The sequence below is a fragment of the Ceratotherium simum genome, chromosome 26, assembly GCF_057802395.1.
Source record: "Ceratotherium simum simum isolate JZ-2026a chromosome 26, ASM5780239v1, whole genome shotgun sequence".
NCBI classification, from domain to species: Eukaryota; Metazoa; Chordata; class Mammalia; order Perissodactyla; family Rhinocerotidae; genus Ceratotherium; species Ceratotherium simum.
The window spans coordinates 15,022,747-15,048,066 of NC_141925.1; the positions used below are offsets into that span (position 1 = coordinate 15,022,747).

General features: G+C 40.0%; 2 protein-coding genes across 7 annotated transcripts in view; both read right to left on the reverse strand.

The window, feature by feature from the left end:
- Positions 1–1,896: 1,896 nt before the first annotated feature.
- ARL6IP1 (ARL6 interacting reticulophagy regulator 1) lies at positions 1,897–10,308 on the reverse strand. 2 transcript variants are annotated; one of them, XM_004441832.3, is made up of 6 exons: positions 10,175–10,308; positions 7,860–7,993; positions 7,300–7,419; positions 5,013–5,130; positions 4,056–4,140; positions 1,897–3,629 (listed from the first exon to the last, which is right to left on the reverse strand). In XM_004441832.3, exons 1-6 carry the CDS (start codon positions 10,208–10,210, stop codon positions 3,511–3,513), a joined length of 612 nt encoding a protein of 203 aa, XP_004441889.1. In that variant the 5' UTR covers positions 10,211–10,308; the 3' UTR covers positions 1,897–3,510. The 2 variants fall into 2 exon arrangements, with proteins under 2 accessions (XP_004441889.1, XP_087273153.1); XM_087417027.1 differs by lacking the exon at positions 10,175–10,308 and adding an exon at positions 8,997–9,847.
- A 2,389-nt stretch (positions 10,309–12,697) lies between these two features.
- Positions 12,698–25,320, reverse strand: part of SMG1 (SMG1 nonsense mediated mRNA decay associated PI3K related kinase) — a 106,880-nt gene continuing 94,257 nt past the window's right edge. For 4 of the 5 annotated variants that reach the window (XM_087417023.1, XM_087417022.1, XM_087417025.1 and 1 more), the window contains 8 exons: positions 24,464–24,616; positions 23,280–23,459; positions 22,251–22,478; positions 21,372–21,583; positions 21,120–21,226; positions 19,872–20,051; positions 19,685–19,791; positions 12,698–17,306 (listed from right to left, as the gene is read on the reverse strand). In XM_087417023.1, coding sequence (XP_087273149.1) covers positions 17,229–17,306; positions 19,685–19,791; positions 19,872–20,051; positions 21,120–21,226; positions 21,372–21,583; positions 22,251–22,478; positions 23,280–23,459; positions 24,464–24,616 — 1,245 coding nt within the window. In that variant the 3' untranslated portion in view covers positions 12,698–17,228. The remainder of the gene's footprint in view (positions 17,307–19,684; positions 19,792–19,871; positions 20,052–21,119; positions 21,227–21,371; positions 21,584–22,250; positions 22,479–23,279; positions 23,460–24,463; positions 24,617–25,320) is intronic. The other variant, XM_087417024.1, reaches the window with a different exon arrangement.

Genomic DNA, 25,320 nt, shown 5'->3' on the forward strand with positions numbered 1-25,320 from the left:
TGGGAAGTTGCTAAAGCTTTCACAGAGGAGGTGCCATTTGATCTGTGTCATGAAAGGTACCAGCCACTACCAATTCATGACTGCCACTAAGTGCTTCCTGGAGATTAACTTTCCTAAGAACAACAAAGGCGATTATACAATGCTCCTATGGGATCTGTACTATTATCCCCATTTCACAAATGGGAAAACTAAATTCAATCTGAAATTGACTCAATCTTAATATTTTGCTTTAGTTTAAAAAGTCAAAGCCAAAAAAGAGGGGTGACTTGTCTAAGCCACTAGATAAATTACTTTGTGGGGTTTGGATCTACGTCTACCTGATCCCAAAACGGTAGGATGTGCAGGGCAGTAGCCTAGGATGGACTAGGCTTATAACAGCTCTAAGAACTAGGAGGGCATGGAATCATATAAAGATGGCTAGAAATCTCAGAAGGGCTGGGCGGTAATTGGGAAATAGGGTAGAGGAGTGGAAATGGAGCAAAGGGCCATGTACAAATTGTCTCACAAGCTTGTGATTTATGCTGTAGGCAAACTGGAACCTGCAAGAGGGCTTCAAATAGGATTGATCATGATCTGAGTTGTTAAAAATAAATGGTAACAGGGCCAGCCCCATGGCCTAGTAGTTAAGTTTGGTGCACTCCGTTTCGGCGGCCCAGGTTTGTGTGTTCAGATACTGGGCATAGACCTAAGCCACTCATCAGCCATGCTGTGGTGGCGACCCACATACAAAGTAGAGGAAGCTGGGCACAGATGTTAGCTCAGGGCTAATCTTTCTCAGGGAAAAAATAAATAAATGGTAACATGAGCTGCTGGCATTAAATCACTTCTAAAAATTCTCAAATCCTTTCCCTCTTCTTGGCACAACGAACTCCAAATGGCCTCCTCTTGGCATCCTGTGAACTCTGGGATGATAGGACCTCTGCTGAAGGTGGTACCAAGGCAAGTGTCTTTTGTGTCTCTTGAGGCAAGGAACTTTTGCTGTGGGCGGAGCTAGCAAAGGGGTAGCCCAGCTGGCCTGGGGAGGAAGCCAGCCAGGTGAGGTGGCCTGAGAAGTCCTCACAGCTACATGGGGGAAGACCAGCATTTCAAAGCATTAGGTAACCATGGGGTGACTTTGGGTTGAGACTTTCCTTTTCTGGACATCACCAAACCCCCAGGAGGGTCCAAAGAAGGATCCATACTTTTGGGTAGTGCTTAGAATTTGATAGTCAATCTGTTCCCAGGACCACTAAGTATCGATAGCAATACCCAATGATAAAACATCCAATTTGAGCTCTAATTTTAAAAAATGTTTCAAGGGCAGACACGTCACCCACCAATTACTTACTGAGCACCTCGTGTACTGAGCTCTGAGGTGGGCCCCGGGGTACAGAGGTGCCCATGGCGGCCCCTCTCCTTGAGCCTGCATTGTGCTCTGCCTGTTCTTCTGGCTTGGCCCTCTCACACATCATCTTTGGCCATCACTCATTCATTGTATTTCCTTTTCCATGTGGCATGGTGCCTGGATGTTTGCTGAATAAGTAAATTTAAACCTTTTATTTCATTTTGTTCTTAAAGAGTAACTGATAGGGGGGCGGCCCCGTGGCTTAGCGGTTAAGTGCGCGCACTCCACTGCTGGCGGACCGGGTTCGGATCCCGGTTGTGCACCGACACACTGCTTCTCCGGCCATGCTGAGGCCGCGTCCCACATACAGCAACTAGAAGGATGTGCAGCTGTGACACACAACTATCTACTGGGGCTTTGGGGGAAAAAAATAAATAAATAAAAATTACAAAAAAAAAAAAGAGTATCTGATAGGCATGTAATGGTGTCACAGGGTAGTTCATTAATTGGATTCACAAATCCAGTCATGTAGACACTGTACTGGCTAAGGTAAAGAAAGAAGGGCACGAGGAGGAATTGCAGCTTTTTTTATTTTCCCCTTTTACACAAAACACAGTAGAAGAAATAATACAGGATTAAAATCTCACAAGTGGTTAACTGGTAGAACACACACACACAAAAAAATCTGGATAGGAAGACAGGCTTATTTACAATGAGGAAACATGTAAATTAAGGTAATTTATAGTTTTCATATGAAACATTAAAAAAAAAATCCAACATATGCTACATAGGTGCCACTGTTTACAGCAATATTGAAGGGGAGAAAACAACACTTATTTAGGGACAGATATTTCACAAGGTCCAGGTTTTACAGCATCAGTGCAATAAATTCACAAAACTATATTACAGCATTAATCAGAGTTTAAGAATTGTTCCCAAATATGTCACATTTTCCGCCCTCAGAGGTTCATTCCTAAAGATTTCAACTACTCTACATTTCTAGCTACTGAGAAGGAGAATGATTCTAAGACGCTTCCGAGGAGTTACAAAATCTCTGTAGACCAGAGGCCAGCTATCATGGCCACAATCTGTTCCCACCAACAGCCCTTGCATTCTTCAGAGAAATAGCTAGGAGACAAGTCAGAGGCCAGCATAGTCACCACCTCCTATGCCAAATCTACGGAGACCAAAGCAGCCAGCATTACCATGTGGTGAGAATCTTGAGGCTTACCTTTAAAGGCTTATTCTGGTCTTGAAAAACTAGTAGGATAAGGTTATTTTCTACTGAAATGAATCTTGATTAAACACAGGAAGACATTTGTCCTTTATTGGCTGGTCTCGGAGTGAAGGTCAAAGACATGAGTCTTAACCTATTAAGTACTTTAGTTTCAGTCAGCTGAAAATCTGAAATTAAAAGTATGCTAAAAATCCTAAACACAACCTTTTGGAAGCCTGCTATTAAAAAGCCTTTAAGGATCTACTAACTTGAAGTCTAAGTGCAAGGGGACAAGAAGTCTAAGCCTGTCAGATTCCTCATTTGGGAGGAAGGATCAATGTTTCCTCCAAATTGCTACAAGGGAGAAACCAACACATACTAGAGCATGGAATTGGTCTCATTTTATTCCATGAGGATTCTTTCCCACGGTATAGAAACAGAATGAGGAATGAATCTTAATTGGTCTCTTCATCAGAAGCGGTAGACTTGGTCTCTATATTCATGTGCCGGACAGTTTTGTAAGCAGACTGTGGAAGTAGACAGGAGAACCAGCTTCCTGTAGCCTCCGACCACTACCTTGCATGGAGCTAAAGCAACGACCAACTCGAACAATTATCCCGAGTCACTGTTAACTGGACTAAAGGGTGAAGTTCACCACTACATTATTTTAAAGGAAGTTGCCTAAAAGTAAGAATTCAATTAACCCTGGGTGAGAAAAATCAAAACAAGTCGTACTCACAAACGAGTCGTCCATAGAAGGCCAAATGATGAGAATGCACCCCGCTACACCTGACATGAAGACACTACGCATAAAGCCTTACTTGGCAAGTCTGAATTTCTACTAATTAAGGGCAGAATGAGGGAGAGCAAAGAACTACTTCTGTAACATTTTAGTATCCAGAGAGCATAATACAAACTGTTCCCAAGGACAATGTATATGCTACTAATGACACTGAATAAAGCAGACGCATTATTCATTTTTCTTTTCTTTTTGTTTGAGAAGCTTGTTTATCTCCCTTTTGGCCATTCCAATGTACTTCGAAATGATTCCATGTTGGTTTAGTCCAGGAAGCAACAGTATGAAAGTCACTTAAAATAAATAAACAAACAAAATTAAGGAGGCAGTAGTTAACTTGCTAAAGGTCATTACATTTTACAGAAGGTAGTTCCCCGGACTATTAGACACTCCAATGGGAGGAAGCAATCTGAAATCCGTGATTTCTGTCAGTCTTTATCCCCAGAAACTTCTGCTATCATACCTCCCAATCTCAGATAACACACTGCTTATTCTGACCTCTTGCACGTTACTTTCTACCTTGGTTATACTGTCTTAACTTCCTATAAGACCACAAACCCCCTGAAAACAACGACCTGGTTTCAGTCATCTTTCTATGCTCCCACAGGTCCTTGATCAGTGCGTTAAACTTGGTAGGCACACACATATTTGTTTACTGACCAAGTTCCCTTAGACTTCACTGGCCAGGATGTGCCTGGAGTTCCTCCTTCAAGACTTACCTATCAGGTAGGTGAGAAGAAGGTTGTGGACTTGCTGTCCCACCCAAGCAACCGCAGCAAGAGAAATGATCATGGTCACGAAGTACTAATAATAAAAATAACAAGAAATTATCAACTCCTAGAAACAGACTAAGAAGCATAACTTTAGGAGGTAGTTTCAAAGGTTGGAAAATAATTCTGTTTTTTTTTAAATTTTTTGTGAGGAAGACCAGCCCTGAGCTAACATCTGTTGCCAATCCTCCTCCTTTTGCTGAGGAAGATTGGCCCTGGGCTAACATCCATGCCCATCTTCCTCTACTTTATATGTGGGACACTGCCACAGCATGGCTTCATAAGCCGTGCGTAGGTCCACACCCAGGATCCAAACCTGCAAACCCTGGGCCATTGAAGTGGAGTGCGCAAACTTAACCACTACGCCACCGGGCTGGCCTCAATAATTCTGTTTTTATGACCACTTTTCTTTAAAAACACTTGGTATGTATATATTATATAAAACCCATAGAAATCTCCATTATATCTACTTTACAGAATTTAGATACATTCCCTCCTAGAATTACTGTAACTCTATATACAGTTTATAATATAAATTTTACTACTTTCACAATTAATAACTTCACACTGTAACCTCATGTGAACCTAAGACACAAGAGAACAAATCCTTTCTAAACATGTCTTTTACTTTTCTTTCAGTAAGTAAAAAAGAAGAGAAACAAAAAAATTTTGCTTGACTAAAATAAAAAATTAAATGCAAAATGTAATTTTAACTTCCAGTGATTCAGTCTAACAAATACAGATAAACATTTCTCAATGTGCTCAAAGGAGTTAAGCCAATGGATAATGATAAATATCAAACTACAACTATTAAAACAAAAAGACTCTCATTAGGCTACAATGAAGTAAAAATGGACTCAACCTTAAAATTTTGCTTACTTAATTAAGTCAGAACAAAAAAAGTACCATTTTAGGCTTTTCTTCCTTTAGTGTGAAGAGGCGTTTCCACCAGCCCACAGCTCTGCGTCGCGTTTTGACTAGATTGCTGCAAATTTCATGGAATCTTTGCTGTTGCTCAGTGGTCCTAGAAAAAGAATTTCCCCTTTACTATAGTAAACAGAAATATACCATCTCCTCAAATTTAAAAAGCTATCTTCTAAAGAAAAAACAACAATGATTCACCATTATCTTATAAAGGTAAAAAAGTTCTTGTACCATTAAGACATCTTTTCTAGCACAGGAATAAGTTTCTACATAAAGACACATGCATGTGTGTACATAGTAATGGTAATCTATGTTTCTAAAGCCACATCTGGTTAATGAAAGTAACAGAAGACTCATGACTACTATGGGTCATGCAGGAATCAGTATACATTAATTTCTCTATTCTTATATTATTTTTCAGATCCTAATGAATCCTGGGTTGTAGCCCATCAGAGTCCCACTATTTTGAGGAAGATGTGAAGTTTCTACCAAACAGCTGTATTTGAGCACTCTTCAGTAAACAGTAACTACTAGCATTCAAAGCATAGTACCCTCAACTGGGCTTCATATATTTGATGCCAAGGCAGCAGCATACAGCTCAAATCCAAATTCTTTATAAATTTAGTCCCAGTGAGGGAAAATATAATCATAAACAGCAGTAAAAATACAAAAAGATCCTCCAAGAAAGCCCTTTTTTATTTACAATGTTTTTTGGGTTCTGATAAAAAAAAAAGTTGCCTCTGTCTTGTTTTTGCTATACAGATATAATGGCTGCTATTATAAAGTAGGCCCTATGCTGGGGGATGTGTGGCCTTCTCTCCTCTAGTCCTCGTCCCTGTAAAACTGCAGTGATAGATACAGTAGACGGGTTTCTGCTGAGCCCTGGAACTTCTTGTAAACAATCAGACCTTATATGCTACCCATGGTCAAGGCTTGATTGTGGCTATGTAACAGTGTCCTTCCTTGCCCACAAAGATCAAAAAATAAAACTGCTCTGTCGATAAGACTGAGCCACATACTGATTACCATGAAACTATCAGTGTTTATTTCTGAAAACTTTTCTCCAGGAGTTATAAATTAGCAGATTAGAATGTCATCTGGCTAATACAGTCAAGGTCAGAGGTTGATTCCTTTTGTTAAACTGTTACATTGCATAATTGCAAACTTGCCCAGAAAACAACGGCATAATTCAATTTATTGCTGCACGTGAAAAACAATTCAAAGGATATTTCCCAATACTAATCCATTTTGCTATGGGGGAAACACCTTAAATTAAACATGCTTAATTATCCCATAACTTAAACAAACTCCTCCAAGATGTCTGAATTTGTTCTCAAAAGTCCATAAGGCATACATCTAAAATTTTTATTTTTACAGAATTATTTTATAATTTGCTATTATTGGGGCAACAAAAAACTAAAGGCACAAGTAGACTACTCATCAAATTAAAATAAACTACCAAGGGAGAATAGCAGCTAGAAGAAGAAAATCTATTCCAGCATCTACTTGTGTTCATTATTTGGATCAAAAGTGAGAAATGCAACATTCCAGAGGGAAGTTAAAATACTTTAATATGATCCACAGCCACTTAACTATATCTTGGGAACTCATAAATAACCAATTCAAAAAACAGTATAAATGAAATCAACAATCCACCTGTATACACAGTTTGAACCTATTCTGAAGCACCTGCTCTGCATCCAGCTAACCACCACTGCACTGCCTCAACGTCTCAACCTTAAACACAAGATCAATCTTAAAGGTCAAAACATTTCACAGCACCCAGAAAAGTGTCTAACATAAAAGCAGACATTCAATAAATAGTTGCTAAACGAATGGACAAAAATCTACCAGTTACTGTTTTCATATTCATTCAAAAATAATGCATGAAATTAACATTACATCTTAAATATCAATGGAAATAAATGTAAACATACTACTTTTATAGAAAGCTCATTATGAGTTCTGCTATCCTTGATAAAACATTACCTAAAAAAACCTCACTTTCATAAAAAAGGTCTAGAAAGAAAAAAAAAAAAAAGGTCAAAATAAATGCTAGACCATAAAAGAACTATGGAGATATAAGTACCAGAAATTCATGATTTACATCTGAATCAGCTAAGAAAGTCTTCACATAAAAGCAATAAATCTAACCCCTAAGATTCTGATGGTTAGACAATTCTCTGTGCTTAATTACAGGATACTAATCACAGCCACCAGGTTCAGGAACTTCTCAGAAATTAGACTGCCAAATCCTTGGGCCACCTACCATTTATTGGAGCCAAAAATTCTAGGTGCCAGAATGGGAACAAGGTAGTCAGCCAAGCACAAAAACATAACAAAACAGGAAACACCGGACAGAACAGATGGATCTAGATAGTAGATAGTCCTGTTTAAAAAAAAAAAAAATTAATAAAGGTTAGAAAACCATAGTCATAATATTATTCCCAGCTGAAGATGCTTATTCACTGAGTCCTCTGGTTCTCAAAGATGTTATTTGCCCTTTTCATTCTAACTTTCTCACAAGTGGTTTTCTAAAAGCTTCATGACATGATGACATCATAGCTGCAATGGTTAATGCAAATACCAAGAAACAAAAGCTCTTTGGGGTCCTCAATACTTTTTAGGAGTGCAAAGGGTCTTTATTCAACTGCATTAGGTTACTGAGTTTACGTAAGTACTACAAATTCTGAAAACTAGGCGAACTGCTCTAAGGAAAGGCATTCTTTACAGATTATACATTACACAAAAGACTAAATGAAGGCTGTATATGACCTGAGCCCTTACTAATAACAAGCACAATCCATAGCAATTGAACAGTGCACTTACAGAAACACCAGAGAAACCACCCCCATGACGGCAGGTGGAAACCAGGCTCTCTCCCAGCGCAGGACCTTGTCAGCCATCAGCATCACTTCTCCCCATCCTTGCAGCTGCTCCTCCAGACTCGCAGTCTCTGCAGCCTACGCATGACCAACATTTAAAGCAGTCATTTTACCACTCTCAACATTTCTGTGGTTCCTAGAGAGTTAAATTCTTCCAAGGCACCAAGTGTGTGTGAAATAGCTCTTAACCAAATCACTATCTTAAACAAGTTAGTTTCCAAAAAACTGCAATTTTCGTACCAAAGACAGAAATTAATGGGGAAAAAACTATCATTTAATGGTCCCCTTCCAAGTCCAAGTACTGGGCTATTATTTACATACACGATGTAACATAATCCTTATAGAGCCCCTCAAGGTAGGGATAATTAGATCCATTTTACAATGAAAGAAAGCGAGCTCAGAATGGTTAACCAACTTTCCCAAAGTCACGTACTAAGTGGCAGTGCCCAAAGTATAAAATTAGATCACTTTCAATTCCCTCATTTCAGGTAGTTAGAACTGATCTGCTGTTTTGTCATTCCATTGATTTAAACCCCTCCTTCTAAATCCATTAGGAAAGCCTCTCCCTGAACAGCTACTTCTAAAATAGCTCTTTGTGTAATGGAATCATTTAGATGTTGGCATCATTTGCACAATTAAGGAAAACTCGCCAAATTATAAGAAGCATTTTAGCTCAATATATCTCCTTAATACAGAGCTTCTTACACTTATCAGGACATTTTAGTTAGACCTCAAATTTCTCTGCAAATCTGACTATCAGCTGAAAGCAGACTTCTAGGATGAGCTAATGTGGCAAAAAGCCCGTAAGCTGATTTGGGTAGAGGAAAAGAAACTGGAACATGTCCTTATAAATGTTATTACAGGGAAACATGCAAATAACAGGGGAGAGTGCAGCTTAATCTTAATGAAAATGCTATCTGCGCCACACTGATCACACTTAGGTGTCAATATTTCTGACTTCATATACTATGCTTAATATAGTTAAATAAGCAATTACTATGTGCCAGAAACTCTGCTGAGTATTTCATATGCTTATATTTTAATCCTCCCAAAAAGTTAAAAGGAAGGTGGTGTTACTCACCTCATTTTAGAGAAGAGGAAGCTGAGCCACACAAAGGTTAACAGATGTGAATCCAGGAAAAAATAAGGTCAAAGGCCTCGCTCGCCTTCAAGCTACACTGCTCTGCTGGGCAAGAGCAGCGAGCACCAGGCCAGGATCTGTCATTTCAACAGCTGTGTGAACCTGGGCAACTTCTTCGTGCTTCAGTCAATCCTCTTAAAAGCAACCTGGCTAGGGCTAACTAAGCACAGCACTGAGAAGGGGTGTGGTCTGTGTGTGTAAGGGGGCAGGTCATGCGTTTCTAAAAACCAATGCAAAATTAAAATCACGCACAATCAAAACTGCCCTGCAAAGTCACTTAATTCGTTAGCACCTGGGCTCTCGGAAAACCAAAAGTGAAAAATTAAATTCTTTGGTTCCTCTATTCATTGCGGTTGTGGCGTGTGGCCTGCCTTTCCCCGGGGAAAGGCAACGGAGAAAATGCACGGACTTCTCTCGTTTTTGCCTAGATCATGCCGTGAAATTCGCAGAGGGGTTACACTTGCCCGCCTGGGATACCACCTCACTGCGGTTCCTTCGGACCCCTGCTTATTTCTGAAGTCGTCCTGAGACCCCACCCAGGCTTACAAATTCCAGACCAACGCCAGGACGCCCACTGTCCTTCCAGCTGGACCCCACGCCCAGTTCCCCGCGGCGAACTCGCAGCCTCCCTGCCGTTTTAAGCTGTGCCAGCTCTAACAACCGGGCAGCAGCCCTTCGACCCTCCACTCCTGTCCAAGTCTTGGGGGGAAAAAAAACGAAAGGACATCCAGGTTAAGATCAAAAAGGGGGAAACCCGGATGCGGCTGGGGCCTGGGCCCCCAAAGCGCTCCACAGGCCCCTGGCGGCCGTGTGGCCCAGGCTGCACCCCAGGCTCGTCACAGCCCCCTCGCCCACTTCCTACTCAACCCTCTTCGTGACTGATCACGCGCCCTCCTCGGCCGGTCCGCACCTTCCCGAGGGGACGTCAGGGGTCCACACGACTAGGGACTGCCACCCAAGAAGCCCGAGGGGCAGGCGTCGTCGCCTGGCCTGGGAGCCGGGAGAGGAGGGCCGGGCCCGCCGCGGTGACAGGAACGAGGCCGCAGGGCCGCCCCGCTGAGCCCACCCACGTCCGCAGGCCCCGCTCGGTTCCCCCGCGACGAGGCCCCGGGGCTCACCAGCAGGTTGGTGCTGCGATTATCTCCCTCCGCCATCGTCGCCGAGGTGCCGCCTCAGCGAGCGCAAGCCACCCTCCAACGCAGCCTTCCCGCAGGAACCACACAACGACCCCAGCGCGAGGGTACGCCCCGCAGGCCGCTTATATAGGCTGGCTGCCTTTCCCGACAGACCCCGCGAAGCTCGCTCCTCATTGGGCAGATCGAGCTCAAGCTTAAGGGGAGACGGACCAACCGCTGCCCGGCGCATGGCTTGAAATCGAGGTCAAAGGCGAGCGGGGCCGCTCCGGGCCGAGGGGGCGGGGCACGGACTGACCAATCAGCGCCCAGGAGATGTGCGACGCCCCGCCCAGGCCTCTCGGCAGCGGTTGAAATGCGGCCGCCCCGGGTCTGGTTTGGCCTCGCTGGCCCCAGGCGTGGACGTTGCGGTCGTCTTCGGAGCCTCTTCTGCTGGAGTTCAGAGCAGCTAAGGAGCCTCTCTGGAATTTAGTCCTCGAAGAAATATGCCACGCATATCAGGCGGAGGGCAGAGATGGGCCTGGGACGCTAACCTCGATGTGATGAAGGGGGCCGGCTGGGACCCCCTTCCCCAGCCGGCGGGTGCCCCCCGCCCTCGCTGTGCCCCTGGGCGGCTCCCCCTTTCTTCTAATCCCCGCTCTGGTCAGGCCACCGGGCGGTTTAGCCCAGACTTGTGACTCGGAGACTCGTGCCCACCTCTTGAGGTTTTGAGGACAAATGAAAAGAGCTATTTATGTAGATTTTTTGCAGTTTTTCCTTCCTACCCATTAGTAATAAGGCCTTAGCTTGATAGGGAGGGAGGAGGATCTGGGTCTAGTTTGAGAACTTGTGAAAAATGCACTGACGATATCAAGTTGGCTTATTTACGTGGAGTCTTTAAGGAAATTCCTTGTGGGGCACTTCAGTTACTTAGGAAACTACGAGCTCCCTATCCAAAAAGGGACTCGTTTTGACAGAACCTTTCTTACACTGTAAGTCATGCTAAGGAAAGATGCAAACCGTGGGATTCAGAGGCAATCTAGGAATTAGATGAACTATGTTGAGACACTTCCACATCTTTTTCTCCAGGATTTCAACATGCATTAACAAGTGCTTTGATTTTCTTTACTTGGTACAAACAAAATCAGGCCAAATGTTGACCTGGTCACATTGTCTGTTTCAGGAAAATTTATCATAGCTTTTAACTTCCAGCCTTTTATCCTTTTATAGTCATCTGTATTATGCCATCGAATTTAGATTACTTTAAAAGCATTCCTTAAATAACTACCAGGTTCTTAAGAGTTCAGGGAAGGCATAAAGAAATTTGAGAATACAGCTATAGCGCACATGCAGCTCCTAAGAAAACCAGGGGGGCAGGAACATTGTGAATTTCATGAAAGGGTGTGAAATTTGCCATGGATCTGTGGAAAAAATAGCATCTGGATTAGGTATCAACACTTGGGCGGGGGGAGCCTTTGCAAGGGAAGGGGCCTCTTCAATAACGTGCCACTTTGGGGGATGTTGGGGGAAAAAAACAGGTAATGTATGCAGTCACATAGAGACCCCATTTTGGGAGACTTTAAAGCTATCGAGTCGCAAGCCCTCCCCTACCTCTTCAAAAGAAAATTAAAAGGTCCCTAACAATCAGCAGCCACATAATAGTGCACATGTTGAGCACTTTGAAGGCAAAATTTGCTTACAGGCACAGTAACATTCACTGCCAAAGGCAAGGCCAAGGAGTTATTAGGCTTTAAACATGGACATTTCTACTTTTGGAGATCAGCTTTTGCTACAGAATGCTTCTGGTTTTCACCCAAGTTCCCTACGTACAACTTAAGAAGAAAGACTTTTCAACACCAGCTTGTGAAATTGAGGTAGGTGAAAAGAATTTAAGTAACTCAAACAGCAGAAGTTCTCCATGGAGTATTTTTGTTACTCAAGGAATGTGTTCCTTGAGACCTATTTGCAACTTCACAGCCTACATGCTGCTGTAAGGTCTTTCTTTAACTAAACTTACAATTGGCCTTATTAGAGGGGAAAAAAAAAAAAAGCCTACCCTTAGCGTAGCTTCCTTTTGTGCTGTTTTTGTACTACAAGGACAGGATGTGATCTTTTGAAACGTGCCAGATGACTTAACAGTTAACATAAACCCTCCTAACATAAACTAGCAGCAACAAATGCAATCTGATTTCCAGATATTGCAACAAGCTGGACATTTTAATTCTATTTTCCTTCTGTGCTTTCATACCCCAGGGAACATACATGTCAATAATGTTCTACAGTTTTGTTTAAATATTGACAAAATTAAGCTTAATACATTGTACCTTAATACTAAGAACTTTCCCACTGAAGTAAAATTTCCACTGCTGTTCAAAAATAGAACTTGGAGGGTAAAAAATTTACTTTTTAGAGAAGTAAGCTTTAAAAAAATTTTTTTGGAGGTATTAATGCTTAAAAAAAAAAAAACTACCCATATTCCAAAATTAAGTTTTCTGGAACCTACTTCAACCAATAAATTCAGAGCTTAAATGCTACGTCTTTTTAAGACTTTATTTTTTGAAAAACAGGTATTTCATACAATCTTTGCCATGTTAATGCAAATATGCAGAACCATAGGCATGTATTTTTGTTTTCCAAAAGATGCATTATGAACATTTTCAGGAAGCTGGTGTGATTTATTCAACTTTTAATCTTAAATACAATCACAAAATTATACCCATCAGGAGGCATTACAACCTTTTGTACAGAGAAGCCACTTTATTTATACAATGTTACTGGGACAAGGAAGATTCAGTTCAACTCAATTTGCTCTTATAATAAGGGTGAAGGAAATTAACAAGTAAGTGAAGTATGATGGTGCCACTGACATTACAGCTGGAAATATAAGGAAATTTAAACCAGAAAAATAAGTGACACAAGAACTTTAAACAAGAGCTGAAACTTGGACTTGCAGGAAAAGAAAAAGAAAAATCAGCCTGTTTTGAAAGAAAGAAAACATTCTACAAGTCTGCATTTCAAAACAAGCAGTTCCTTAAGTTTACCATCTTCGAAAGTCAAGCTAATTGTATGACATTTTTACATTAGCACAACAAACAGCTTTTCCCTAGTAAGCCCAGTCAAATTCCCACAGAAAGCAAGAGACTCTAAGCAGTTCATGTTGTACCACTAATCCTTGAACCTATGAAGCTTCTCTCAGCCTGAGTCCATTTGCCCTCCTGTAAATAAGGGATGGTGACACTGTTACCCAGGCCTAAGAAGCAGGAAAAGTGCAACACACCCTTAAGAGGTTCATAATACAGTGAATTTCCCCTTCCCCAATGCCTGGAAAAATCTATAATGCTAGCTAGTTTTTCCCCACAGGAGGAAACTTTCTAATACAACCCAACTACTTTCTTTAAGTGACCCTTATTTAATATATTCTACCTCCTTGATTTAAGTGGGGGAAGTCCTAGCTCTAAATTACTGGCATTTTACAAGCTCAAGAAGATATAGAATGGAAGGTCAATGGTTTTCACATTCATCTAATTTTATGTAAAACAGTTACTTAAATTGCTAATAATAAAGCATTCACTGATTTGTGATGTATATGCATACGACTAACAGGCTTATTGTAGGTGCTTTCTTCAATAGGAAAAGAATTGGGAGAAAAGAAGAACCAGCTCCTTTGATTTTAGTACTGCCAAAACAAGTAAGCCCCAGAGTAATTACAAATATGTGGAGGAAAATAGGCCAGGAAGACTTTTCAATTTAAAGTACTGCCTATAAAACCCCAGATTTAAAAGGAACTAAGATTGCACATCAACTGTAATATTTGGCTGTACTTGCATTGCCCTGCTCGGCAGTTTTTAATGGCTCTTTCCTTAAATTTCACACATCAGAACAACCACAATTAAAAAAAAAACAAAAACCTGCAATTAAAACAAGGCAGATAACACCAAACATTGGACAATATTAAGAAAACTACATACTAAGCCTTAAGGTAACGGAGGCAAGTGTTAAGGGCAGAAGTGATGGAAGTTTTTCTTTGTATTATAAACCCTCACCCTGAACCTGGGGTTTGGGGTCTAAAAAAACCATTTAGGGAAGCAGATCAAGAGCCTGATTATCAGTTCTCACACAGAAATCTCACATATCTCAAAAACAACTCATCACAAGTGTCAGACACAAAAGAATCTTAATAATCACCTAGCAAACTATGTTAAGAACTCATGACCGGAAATAATGATACGGCAAGACACACCAAAGAAACAGAGTAAAAGAGAAATACAGATACAGCTCCATAAACTACTAAGCCTCCACTGCTTTGTAGAGAAATCAACTAAAATTCAGGCAATTCTAGGAAATGAAGACAACAAAACACTTAAGATAAACTTCAATTTCCAAGGGTACTCTGAATTGAGGAAGAGGTTGTAGGTTATTCTGTACCCCCTGAATCTGAGAAAGAGAGAGAGAGAGAGAGAGGGAGGAAGAGAGAGGAGGAGATCCCTGGTTTTCCATAGGTATTATGTATCATCAAAAATGTATGACTTCATAACCACAGCACTCTAAACTTTACATTAATTTACAAGATAATCCCCAAAATATAGCCTTCTCTTCTCATTCTGCTATTATCACTGGGCCTTTTACCACTGATTAAATCTCTAATTGAGTTCTCTTACAACAGTTCCAATGGCAAGGCTACTTGCAGAATGACTTCCCAGAGGAAGCCAAATGTACAGACCGGAGGCCTGTTGTTGAGTGCAGTAAAGAGCAAGCTTTGAAGTCACCAGTTATTCATATCTGCCCCACAACCAAACAGGTACATGCACAGTATTCTCTGAGGGACCATTTTAAAATAAAAGCGATGGATAATTTACCAGAGGCACATGTTGATATAAAGCTGTTTTGTTTTTGCTTGGATAAGGTGCCAGGTACCTCTGAAGCCTGAATTTCACAGGCCATAAAATTCACCTATTTCATTTATCTTCTTTACCAAAGAGGAAGCAATTTCTGAATACTACCTATAGGGACAAACTAGTGTGAACTGGTTTTATCACTGTGATAAAAGTTTTCCCTTGTGACAACAAAGAATGTTGCTAAAAAGACTGTTTAAACTTGAGAGAGCAGAGGTAATCAAGTGATGAACGCTATAGCTCCCACAGCCTCTCGGAAATAAAGCAGCGTGCAAAACACAATATGGCATTGTTATTCCAGATAGGTTGTTGTGATTGTGAAAATAAGGTTCAAAATGAATGAAGAAAATAAAATCTGATGCACTAGGTTCCTTAACTTGCTATTAGACACATGGGTATTTAAAAATACCACCTTTCTTGCAATACTTGTCCAAGTATTAAAAAAGCACTGATACTGAAATGCATTCTTTCATGGGTATTTCAAAATTCTAGATTAGTGTGGCAATCAGAATATAGAAAAGGCCAGAGCTCTGTGGAATTTTTCCTTAATACTTTTCAAGTTTGTCTGTGAAGAATGGCAACCAGAAAGTGATCACAGTCCTAATCTCTAAAACGCAGGAAAAATGTACTCAAACAATCTATTTTGCGTTCTATTTTGTGTTGATACGTGATTTTAAGAATTCTAGTTTGGATTTTTATTTTGGATCAACAATTGAGCTTACACAGTCAGTACTAAAATGCAATGCTAAATTTACGGAAACCTTGATCATGAATTCACTACAATGTACTACTGAACAGCAAACTATTAAAATTGTTCAAAAAGTAAAGCACTTCACAGACTAATAATTGAACTTAATAAAAGATGGTGGCGGTTCTCACTTTCACTGATGTTTCATGTACTTGTCCTAAAATGCCAGGTAAACTAAAGCACTTTTAATTTACACCGTGTAAATTAAAAGTATCAAATGAGAAAACTAAATTAAAAAAACATTTCACTCTACCTCCACCAGAACATCACTTTATTGTTAATCTGTCATCAACAATGTAAAACTCTAATAGGTACTCTATCCTGGTTTTTAAAAAGGTAAAAGATTACATTGGATTAGCTACTTTCTATGAAAGAAACTACAGCAATCACAGAAGAGGGAAAATTTGAATGACCTCCAAAAAATGCACACTATAGGCAAAGGGGAGTGTACATTAAATCAAATGTCGGTTAGATTCATTACTTTTGAATGCACAGTGACAATTCTGGAAACTGTACATGATAGAATCACAGAAATGACTTAAATAACCAGAATTACATTTTGTATGTGATCATCAGACCTTTAAACAATCCTTGACTTTTCCATGTTATCAGTGGTTTTGGAGAAATTTCTGTTTATCACTCCAAATATAAGTTGCTAACAGCATCAAGACAGAAGTATATGAAATATAAGGATTGAAATAAAAGTGAATTTGAAAGATGGCTAATCTACTACGATCAGGTAAAAGGGGAATGAGTAGGTGGAAGGAAGGGGGGTTGGGGAGGAGGACGATGGGGTGGTTTTTTTCCCTTCATTTCAGAAGTGAGTTCTTCCAATGTAGTGTATCTGTTACATAGCTCTCCATTTTCAGTCCATTTCTGAAATTCACATCACATAGGCTTTTTGTACTTACTGGTCAACCCAACCAGTACTGTTGCCAAGCAACAAGTGTTACACGAGAATCTGAATGCATCAAATCTTCCTTGGCTGTGATTTCTTCGCGGCCCCAGTTTTCTCTGTTTCTGAGCGGGGTTTGTTTTTCCTGGAGTGTACACACAGGGTCAGGTGGAATGGAGTTCCAAATCACTCTGTGCTCCGCAGCATCCCGATTTCTTTCTGCAGCTAACCTCCTGACACGTTTGCAGCTGTGCTGTGGCAGAAAGACAATCTCCGTGTTCAGGCGGTGAGCTTTCTTTCTTTCACCCTTGCCCCTGGGGTTGCAGGCCATGGTGTTGGGCGTATCCCTGAGTGCAGCTGTCCTGCAGGATTCACTTCCTAGCGCACCGAGATTTCCTAGGTTTCCTCAGAGTAAGCCCCCAGTCGCATCACCACCGACTGTGGTGTGGCTTTGGATGCCTGAGGCTGAGTTGATTCTGGTGATGTCTGACCTCGCTTAACCAGACTCATCTACTGTCTTGCCATTCACACCCAGGCTGTCCAACCTTCATACAGCTGAGCCAAGTTATCTACATTAGTTGCTTCCTTAATGACATAGTCAACCTGTAAAAATAGGCAGGATAGTATTTAAAGCCATTTAAAACTTGAAAGGACATGGTTCATATATGAGTTATACAAATTGTTTAAGAGAAATTTCTAATCAACCAAATAATTACCCAAAGGATGTGTAGTTGCTACGGTGGAAAGAGGTTAAGTAAGCTGAGCTTCCCTCGTAATTCCACAGCCTGCGTTATGTGTGTCTGGGGAAAGTCACAACCCCTTTGAGCCTTATGAATCCTTAGATGAGGAGCGAGTCCCACTGGCCTCACAGGTGCTGTTGGGGTTAGCCAGGTGAAGTCACTGGGTTGATGCTCAGGAGGTATATAAACAAGTGCCGAGCAGATTCTGGAACACAGCTGCTCAACAAATGTCTGCTGATTCTGACTCAGCTAGATTTTCTTTTATAGTAAGAGACACAATCATCTCTATATCCAGAGCATCCATCAGGGTCCTATTATATGGTAAATGCTCAATACGTGGCTGCTGAATTATAACCTACACCAAAAGTCATGTGCAAGGAACTCTATACTCGCCCCACTCCTGGGAACCCCTTAACTTTCTTTCATATAAAATTTAATAACTGTCGTAATAAACAGCACAATAGCCAAGCATCTTTAAAAAGATGGACAGAGAGCTAAGACGGACAATCATGAAAGCACACAACCCATTAACCTACCAGAAAGTTTCTGAAGTAAAGATACCCCTGACTCAGAATATCATCCATGGTTTCTGATAAACTGTTTCTAAAGAGTGACTCTGGACCAAGAGTTTAGGCTCAGGTCCTATACAGCAATGTAACAGTGTTTAAAATTAAAAAACTTTCTTGCTGATGTTAAAATTGAATTGTGGATGCCAAACCATTAGAAAATAGGATGTTTGGTCTCAAACTTTTACCCCACAGAAGAAAAGGCACATTTGTAATGGAGAATTCAGGAGAACACTACCCTTGACCAAGTGATCTAACGTAGTGACACCAAAGATGGCACAAAGTGACATGTATCCCTTGATGTAAAGTTCTGAGAAGGACATACCACTGACATAGTATTCCTGCCAAAAATGTTGATTTCGAATCTAATTATGAGGAAAATAGCAGACAAATACCAACTGACGCACATTCTGCAAACCAATTGATCTAGACACACCAAAAATGTCAATGTCATAAAAGACAGAAGAAAAAGGGCTTGGGAACTATTCTAGATATTAAAGGAGACTAAAAGAAGAACAAGTATATGAAATGCAGGAGGAGCCCTGAGTAGATCTTATATGGGGGGGTGGGGGTGGCGGGGGAGAGTGATTTAAAGAGAGGAGGACTAAGCAATAAGGGACATTGGAGAAATCTGAATATGGACCGAATGTTAGGTAACAGTCAATGCTGACATCAATGTTAAGTTTCCAGAGTTGATAACCATAGAATTGTACTGTAGCTATGGATTACAATGTTTGTTTAGGAGACATATGCTTAACTATGTAGGCAGGAAGTGTTATGATGTCTACCTACCTCTCAGATGGTTCTGAAAACCTGTGTGTATGCACACACGTATACAGAAAGATGAAGCAGACATAGGAATGTGAACAACTGGTTTATCAAGTCTAGGTAAAGAGTCTATGAGCATTCCTACAACATTCCTGTAGCTTTGAAAATTTTCAAAATAAACAGCTGGTGGGAAAAGAATTTTCAAATTTATATACACGATTTTAATAACACTAATGAGAAAAAAATCAGAGTAATAAACTGACACCCGAAGAACACTTTATAGATACTGTTTTTTTTTTTTCTGTAAGGAAGATCAGCCCTGTGCCAACATCTGCCAATCCTCCTCGTTTTGCTGAGGAAGATTGGCCCTAGGCTAACATCTGTGCCCATCCTCCTCCACTCTACATGGGATGCCGCCACAGCATGGCCTGACAAGCGGTGTGTTGGTGCGTGCCCGGGATCCAAACCTGCGAACCCTGGGCCACCGCAGCGGAGTGTGCTCACTTAACCACTGCGCCACCAGGCCGGCCCCAGATACTGTTCCTGTACCCAAAATGTCATCCTCATTTTAACTGAAACCTTCAGATATTCCTCTTTAAAATGCAAATTAACTGTCCTCTGGTGGAGGAGAGACAGTTAAGACTGTCCTTAAATTTCAAGACACACCTTAAATTTCTGTTAAAAGAGGGCTGGGGAGAAAGGAAAGTGCTAATAAGGGTAGAGTCAGAGTAAAATGGTAACTATTTGACAATTCCAGAACTGTTACTCAAAATCTTCTGAATCCTGAAAATAGATTTAAGTTCCTCATTTCTTGATGAATCACCAAGGATATGGGTGAGGGAATCTTCAAACCTATACTGTTTCAGCTGCAAGAAAATGTGTAGCTTAAGTTTAAACAACCAGTCACCTGTTCAGCAACTGACATCCTCCTATTGGGATCAACGTCTCGGCCCTCTAACTTGGCTTTCACTCTCTTCCACACACTCACTGCATACGAGTTTCTCTCTTGCACAGCTATGAAGCAACGGAGACAAATGTAAGTCAAACCACCATTTTGTATAAATATTTAAGGCATCTTTATTCTAACTAATTACCTTTCCCAGTTTTAGGGTCTCTGACAGCCTTTTTAGGACTACAAGCAACACTCTTGCCAGTTCCTGGAATGGTGCTTGGTGGAGTATCTGCTGATGTAGCAAGATTTTTCTGAATCACCTTTCTAGCATTTTGTGACATAACCTCAGGCTGAGTCTTCTGGCCAGTGTTGCTCCGGACTGCTGCAGGGAAAGAGTTGGTGATTCAATTTACATGTAAGCAGAAAATGGAGGAAGACAAAGAGGAGAGAGCAGGGCGGTGCTCTCTCAATCATCAACTACAAATATACAGCCTTGAAAATAGATTATGATTTTACAAGCTTAAAGTCTTTATCCCTTGAAATAGAAAATTGTTCTCCTAAAAATATAGCCTAAACAGTTAGACATTCAGTTACAAATTTGTACAATGATTGCTCACTGGCTTGTTGTGGCATCAAAAAACTGTAAACATTTGTAACTGTCCAACAATGCAAGATGAATATGGTAAAGTCACAGAGTGGCAAATTAAATTTGGCCATTAAGTCTTTTTTTTTTTTTTTTTTTTTTTTTGGTGAGGAAGATTAGCCCTGAGCTAAACATCTGTTGCCAATCCTCCTCTTTTTGCTGAGCAAGATCGGCCCTGGACTAACAACAGTGCCCACCTTCCTCTACTTTATATGTGGGACGCCTGCCAAAGCATGGCTTGATAAGCGGTGCATAGGCCCACACCCAGGATCCGAACCTGTGAACCCCAGGCTGCCGAAGCGGAGCACGCAAACTCAACCACTACGCCACCGGGCCAGCCCTATTAAGTCATCTTTAAAAAGATTACTTAATGACATGGAAATTATCAATTCAATATTAAATGGGAAAAGGCAACAAAAACTGCATTCACAGAATGATCCCAATTTGTATGTGTGTGCATGCATCCAGAGAAATAAATCAACAAACACACAGCGGTTCTACCTCTAGTTGGAATGGAATTACAAATTTTTCTATTAATTATTTTTCTAAATTTCCTTAAAAGGCATATATTTTATAATCATAAATTATTTAAAAAGTATTTGAACACATGGTATTTTTACTCTCTCACATAAGGACTTTTTAAATTAAGCCAAACTGTGTTCAGTTTGAGACATGACCAAGTTTGGGGAAACCCTTTAAAAAGGTGATGACTATAAACGTATTAGACACTTATCGTACAATTAAACCTCTCAGCACCTACATGTAGGTTATTGACAGAACAAGATTTCTGAAGCAGGGAAGTCCTACCTGCAGCAAAGGATGGCTGATAAGTAGCAGATGATGTTGGACTCGAACATTCATTTGTTGCATCGGTGACTAAGGGTGATGCAAAACTCACTAAATTATTATAGATACTGAAATACAAAATAAAATGGTTTATTTATGAAATGCTTTATCAGATAACTACTTACTTGTATGAACAAAACTAAAAAAAATTAAATAAACAAAACCTACTATGCCAAATGTTTTACTCACATTTAGGCCAGAAGGCATTCTTACCTCTGACTTTGTGTTTTCAGTTCTTTCAAGGTGGGAGTTATTTCCTGGAGCATTTCAACATGTTCCTGACTTCGGACCTGACCCATTGCTTGGACTAATGTGAACAGCACCGTCTGGATGTTGTCCTGCCATGATTTATATTCACCCAAGAACTGCCGAACACTGTTCTCATAGGGAACATCTTCACCATCTGCCAGAGCAGCCTCTTCATCCTAGAATTAAAATATTAATCATTAAGAAAAACGCTATGTGTTTCCGTAATTACTCTTAAGACAGTCACCTTTTGAATAACACGTAATAAGTGTTTTTCAAATATCAATGTGTTTCATCTGCTTATTACAATTTAAGAACTCCTTTTCTATACGAATCTTCTTTCCAGTACAAAATAAAAACTGCACGTAAAAATAAATCCTAAAATTAAATGATTCACTGTTTTGTAAGGATGAAGTAATTTAGCCTTTCCTGGGGGCTCAGTTTCCTTACCATCTAGATTAAGCAGGATACTGGAAGGAAGATACAATATTTCATTCATTTTGGAGGCAAACTACATGAGTTTGGGGGTATGGGTGGGGAGGACAAAGAGAGACTGGAGATCTAAACACTCTGAGACTAAGTTCAAGTTTCAGCTCCATTATAAGTTACGTGACTTTAGGTGAATCAATTTCTTTAAGCCTCAGTTTTTCTGTGTACAAAAGCAGAATGCCACTACTTGCTTTTAAAAAAGGTGATGAAAACACAAATTAATGTAGTCATAAACAAACTGGAAGATGTGACCCGAGAGAAATTGTTTCTATTTATGTCATTATTTTCCCATAAAGAAAACTACTTGTAATTTTATAAAAGGAGGCACTAATTGTGCGTCAATGGTATTAGTCTTACCTTAGCCATTGCTTTCAGGAGATGTTTGACATCTCCAAGCTGCCGATTATGACCAGTGAGCACAGTCTTTATATTATCAACCAGATTCTGAATTGTTTCACAGACCGTTTCTATCTGTTGCTCTTTCTCGGTCTGAATTGCCCTCTGAGTAGACATATCCTGGGTCAATTGTTTGTGTGCTGACAAAAGCCATTCAGAGCTGCCAATAGGATGTTCAAGACTGGTGTCCTAAATAGAACAAGTATTTGTTTGATTTTAAGTAATAGAACAAGTATTTGTTTGATTTTTAAGTATCAGCTGGAATAATAGAAGATTCTTTTCTTCTTCATCATCATCAAAAGGTATTAGTAACTCAAGCTGATACAAAGAACCTCAGCTGCTGAGTCAGGACTTAATTATCTACTAAATAATACTTAATAATTTAAACAATCTATGAAATACAGACTAAGATTTTTAACTTTTCTGTGTAATCATACAGGGAATAAACACTTTACGGTTAAGACCTAAGAAATATATCTGGAATAACTAAGATGATCCATATCCAAGACCCTAAACCCACTGTAAATCACTCTTTAAAGTGAAACCAGAGCTTCCTAATACATAGCCTAAAGCCTTCTCACAAAATATAAATGCCAAATCTATCAACTTGATACTTCTGGACTTAACTCACTTGTCCAGCATTCATCTTCCACCAGCCCTCTGCCTGCTACCCTATTTTCAGTGCATCAGAGTCATCAGCTGTACAGTCTTTCTCCTCCCCTTTGAATCTCCACAGTACTTCTGGTTGTAGCTCTGAGAATCCTTCCCACTTTTTCATTCGTTGTATTATTTGTGTAAATAATAAGTTCCTTGGGGGCTAAAAGCAAAATTTAATCACTGTTGTACCCCCTCATAACAACATCTTATGTACAGTACACACTCAAAAAACATAAACTGAGTGAATATATTAAATTGATTTTGAGGGTATAACATTGGCCTTATCATTTTAATCACCAAGTCTCTTCACTCCCACCAAGATGCAAGACTCACCACTCTCTGTAATAAGCGAAGCTCTAACTCAGAGACCGAACTGTTAAACTGTGATGCAAATGAGCACATTTGCTGACACCGTTTGATTAGTTCAAATAATGCAGCGTCCAGGTTTAAGGCTTCTGCAGTTCTAGTTCGTAAACTCTCAAAATGAATGATATTGCTGCAGAGGAAAGTGACCTGTGAAGAAGCAAAAGAGAAATGGAACCACCACAATGAGGAAAAAAGAAGCAATTAATGACACGAAAAAATACTACCTATTCATTTCCAGAACTCAGGACTAGAAACAGACCTAACCCTTATAAAGGCTGTAAATCGATGCTCATTTTTTTGGTGATGCTGTTTGGTCTGAGATGGCCAAATGCACATATGTATAATTAGGTAAATGTATCATCCACATGATTGTTTTTACATAGAAAACTTACTCCATAATACACCTGTTATCATCTTCACCTGCAATGTGTTTGTTCTATGTCCAAATTTCAATTTGAAATGTTCTCCTTCTGCTTCTACTCCTGCCTAACTTTACAATAAAGATCACAAAATACTAATTGGGAATTTGACAATATTAAGTACATCTGTTAAGGTATGATAATAGTATTGTGATTATGTTCTTAAATAGTCCTTATTTTTATAGATATATACCAAAATATTTAGATAAAATGAAAGCGTATTTGGGATTTCCATTAAATATGGAACAGGAAGGAGGAGTAGTAAGTATAGAGGAAATAAAATAGGACTTAGGTGTATAATTATTAAATTTTGTTGATGAGTATATGGGAATTATATTAGCCTAATTTTGTGTCTGAAAATTATATAATATTTGTTTCTGTTTTTTCCTTCAAACACAACAAAGTTAATCCACAACCTCTGGCAAAACCCAAAGTCATAAAACATTTTATTGCCACGTGGAAGAAATAATATTCCAATCTTTGGATCACCTTAGTTGCATATAAAGAGAACTTTAGACAACTCTTTATTTTCCAACAGAGGCTGAATACACAATATATTTATTTATTTTTACATTTAACTGGGAGACAATAAGGGTCCAGGGCCGTGAGCTCAACCAGTGCTGTGACTAGAGGTGGGCTCTCAAGCTACCCCTAGTTATCCCAGATGTAACTTCCAATCAGTTACATAATCCTGTAACAGAAAAGAAGGATGGCACACGTGGGTCACAATACCTGACTTGCTCTTTGGCTCTCTTTAAGGACAAGATTTCTTCTTTCAGCTATCGTTGCTTCAAAATCTTGTAGTACAGGTGCTAATGCAGGGTTGGCACCACCTGCCCACTTGAGTCGCTGTTCAATACTTGCTTCAAGAGCTGCCAGTTTCTCCTAAAAATGCCCGCAGAATTGCAGTGAATATTTGACACTATCCACCTCCCGTCTGTTGAGCATTTTATATAAATACAAGAGAGATTCAAAAGAAGCAGGATGGAGCATACGTAATTTAGAGAACATCTTTAAGAGCCACCTTTTGGAATTAATCTTGGTTTCATTTTGGATATTTAAGGCTAAACATATCTGGGGGGGTAAGAATTGGCTTTCAGTTTACTGTCTTAAAATTTGCAGAAGGAAGTTTCATTTTCACTTTTAAATAAAATAGTCTTTAAAACAAAACAGAACACCTGCTACGCCAAATTCCTACTGTTGTATATGTGCTATCTATGAGAAAACCCATTTATACTTTTTTTTTTTTATAATTTTATTTATTTATTTTCCCCCCAAAACCCCAGAAGATAGTTGCATGTCATAGCTGCACATCCTTCTAGTTGCTGTATGTGGGACCCGGCCTCAGCATGGCTGGACAAGCAGTGCATCGGTGCACACCCAGGATCCGAACCTGGGCCGCCAGCAGCGGAGCGCACGCACTTAACCGCTAAGCCACGGGGCTGGCCCCCATTTATACTTTTGATTGTGAAAGATGAAAATCCAATTCCCACAAATTCAAAAGTTTATGAATAATGGTAAAAATCCGTCCAGATTATCACCAAGAAGTTCTTATATAACAAAGTTATTTCATTATTTATTCAACATTT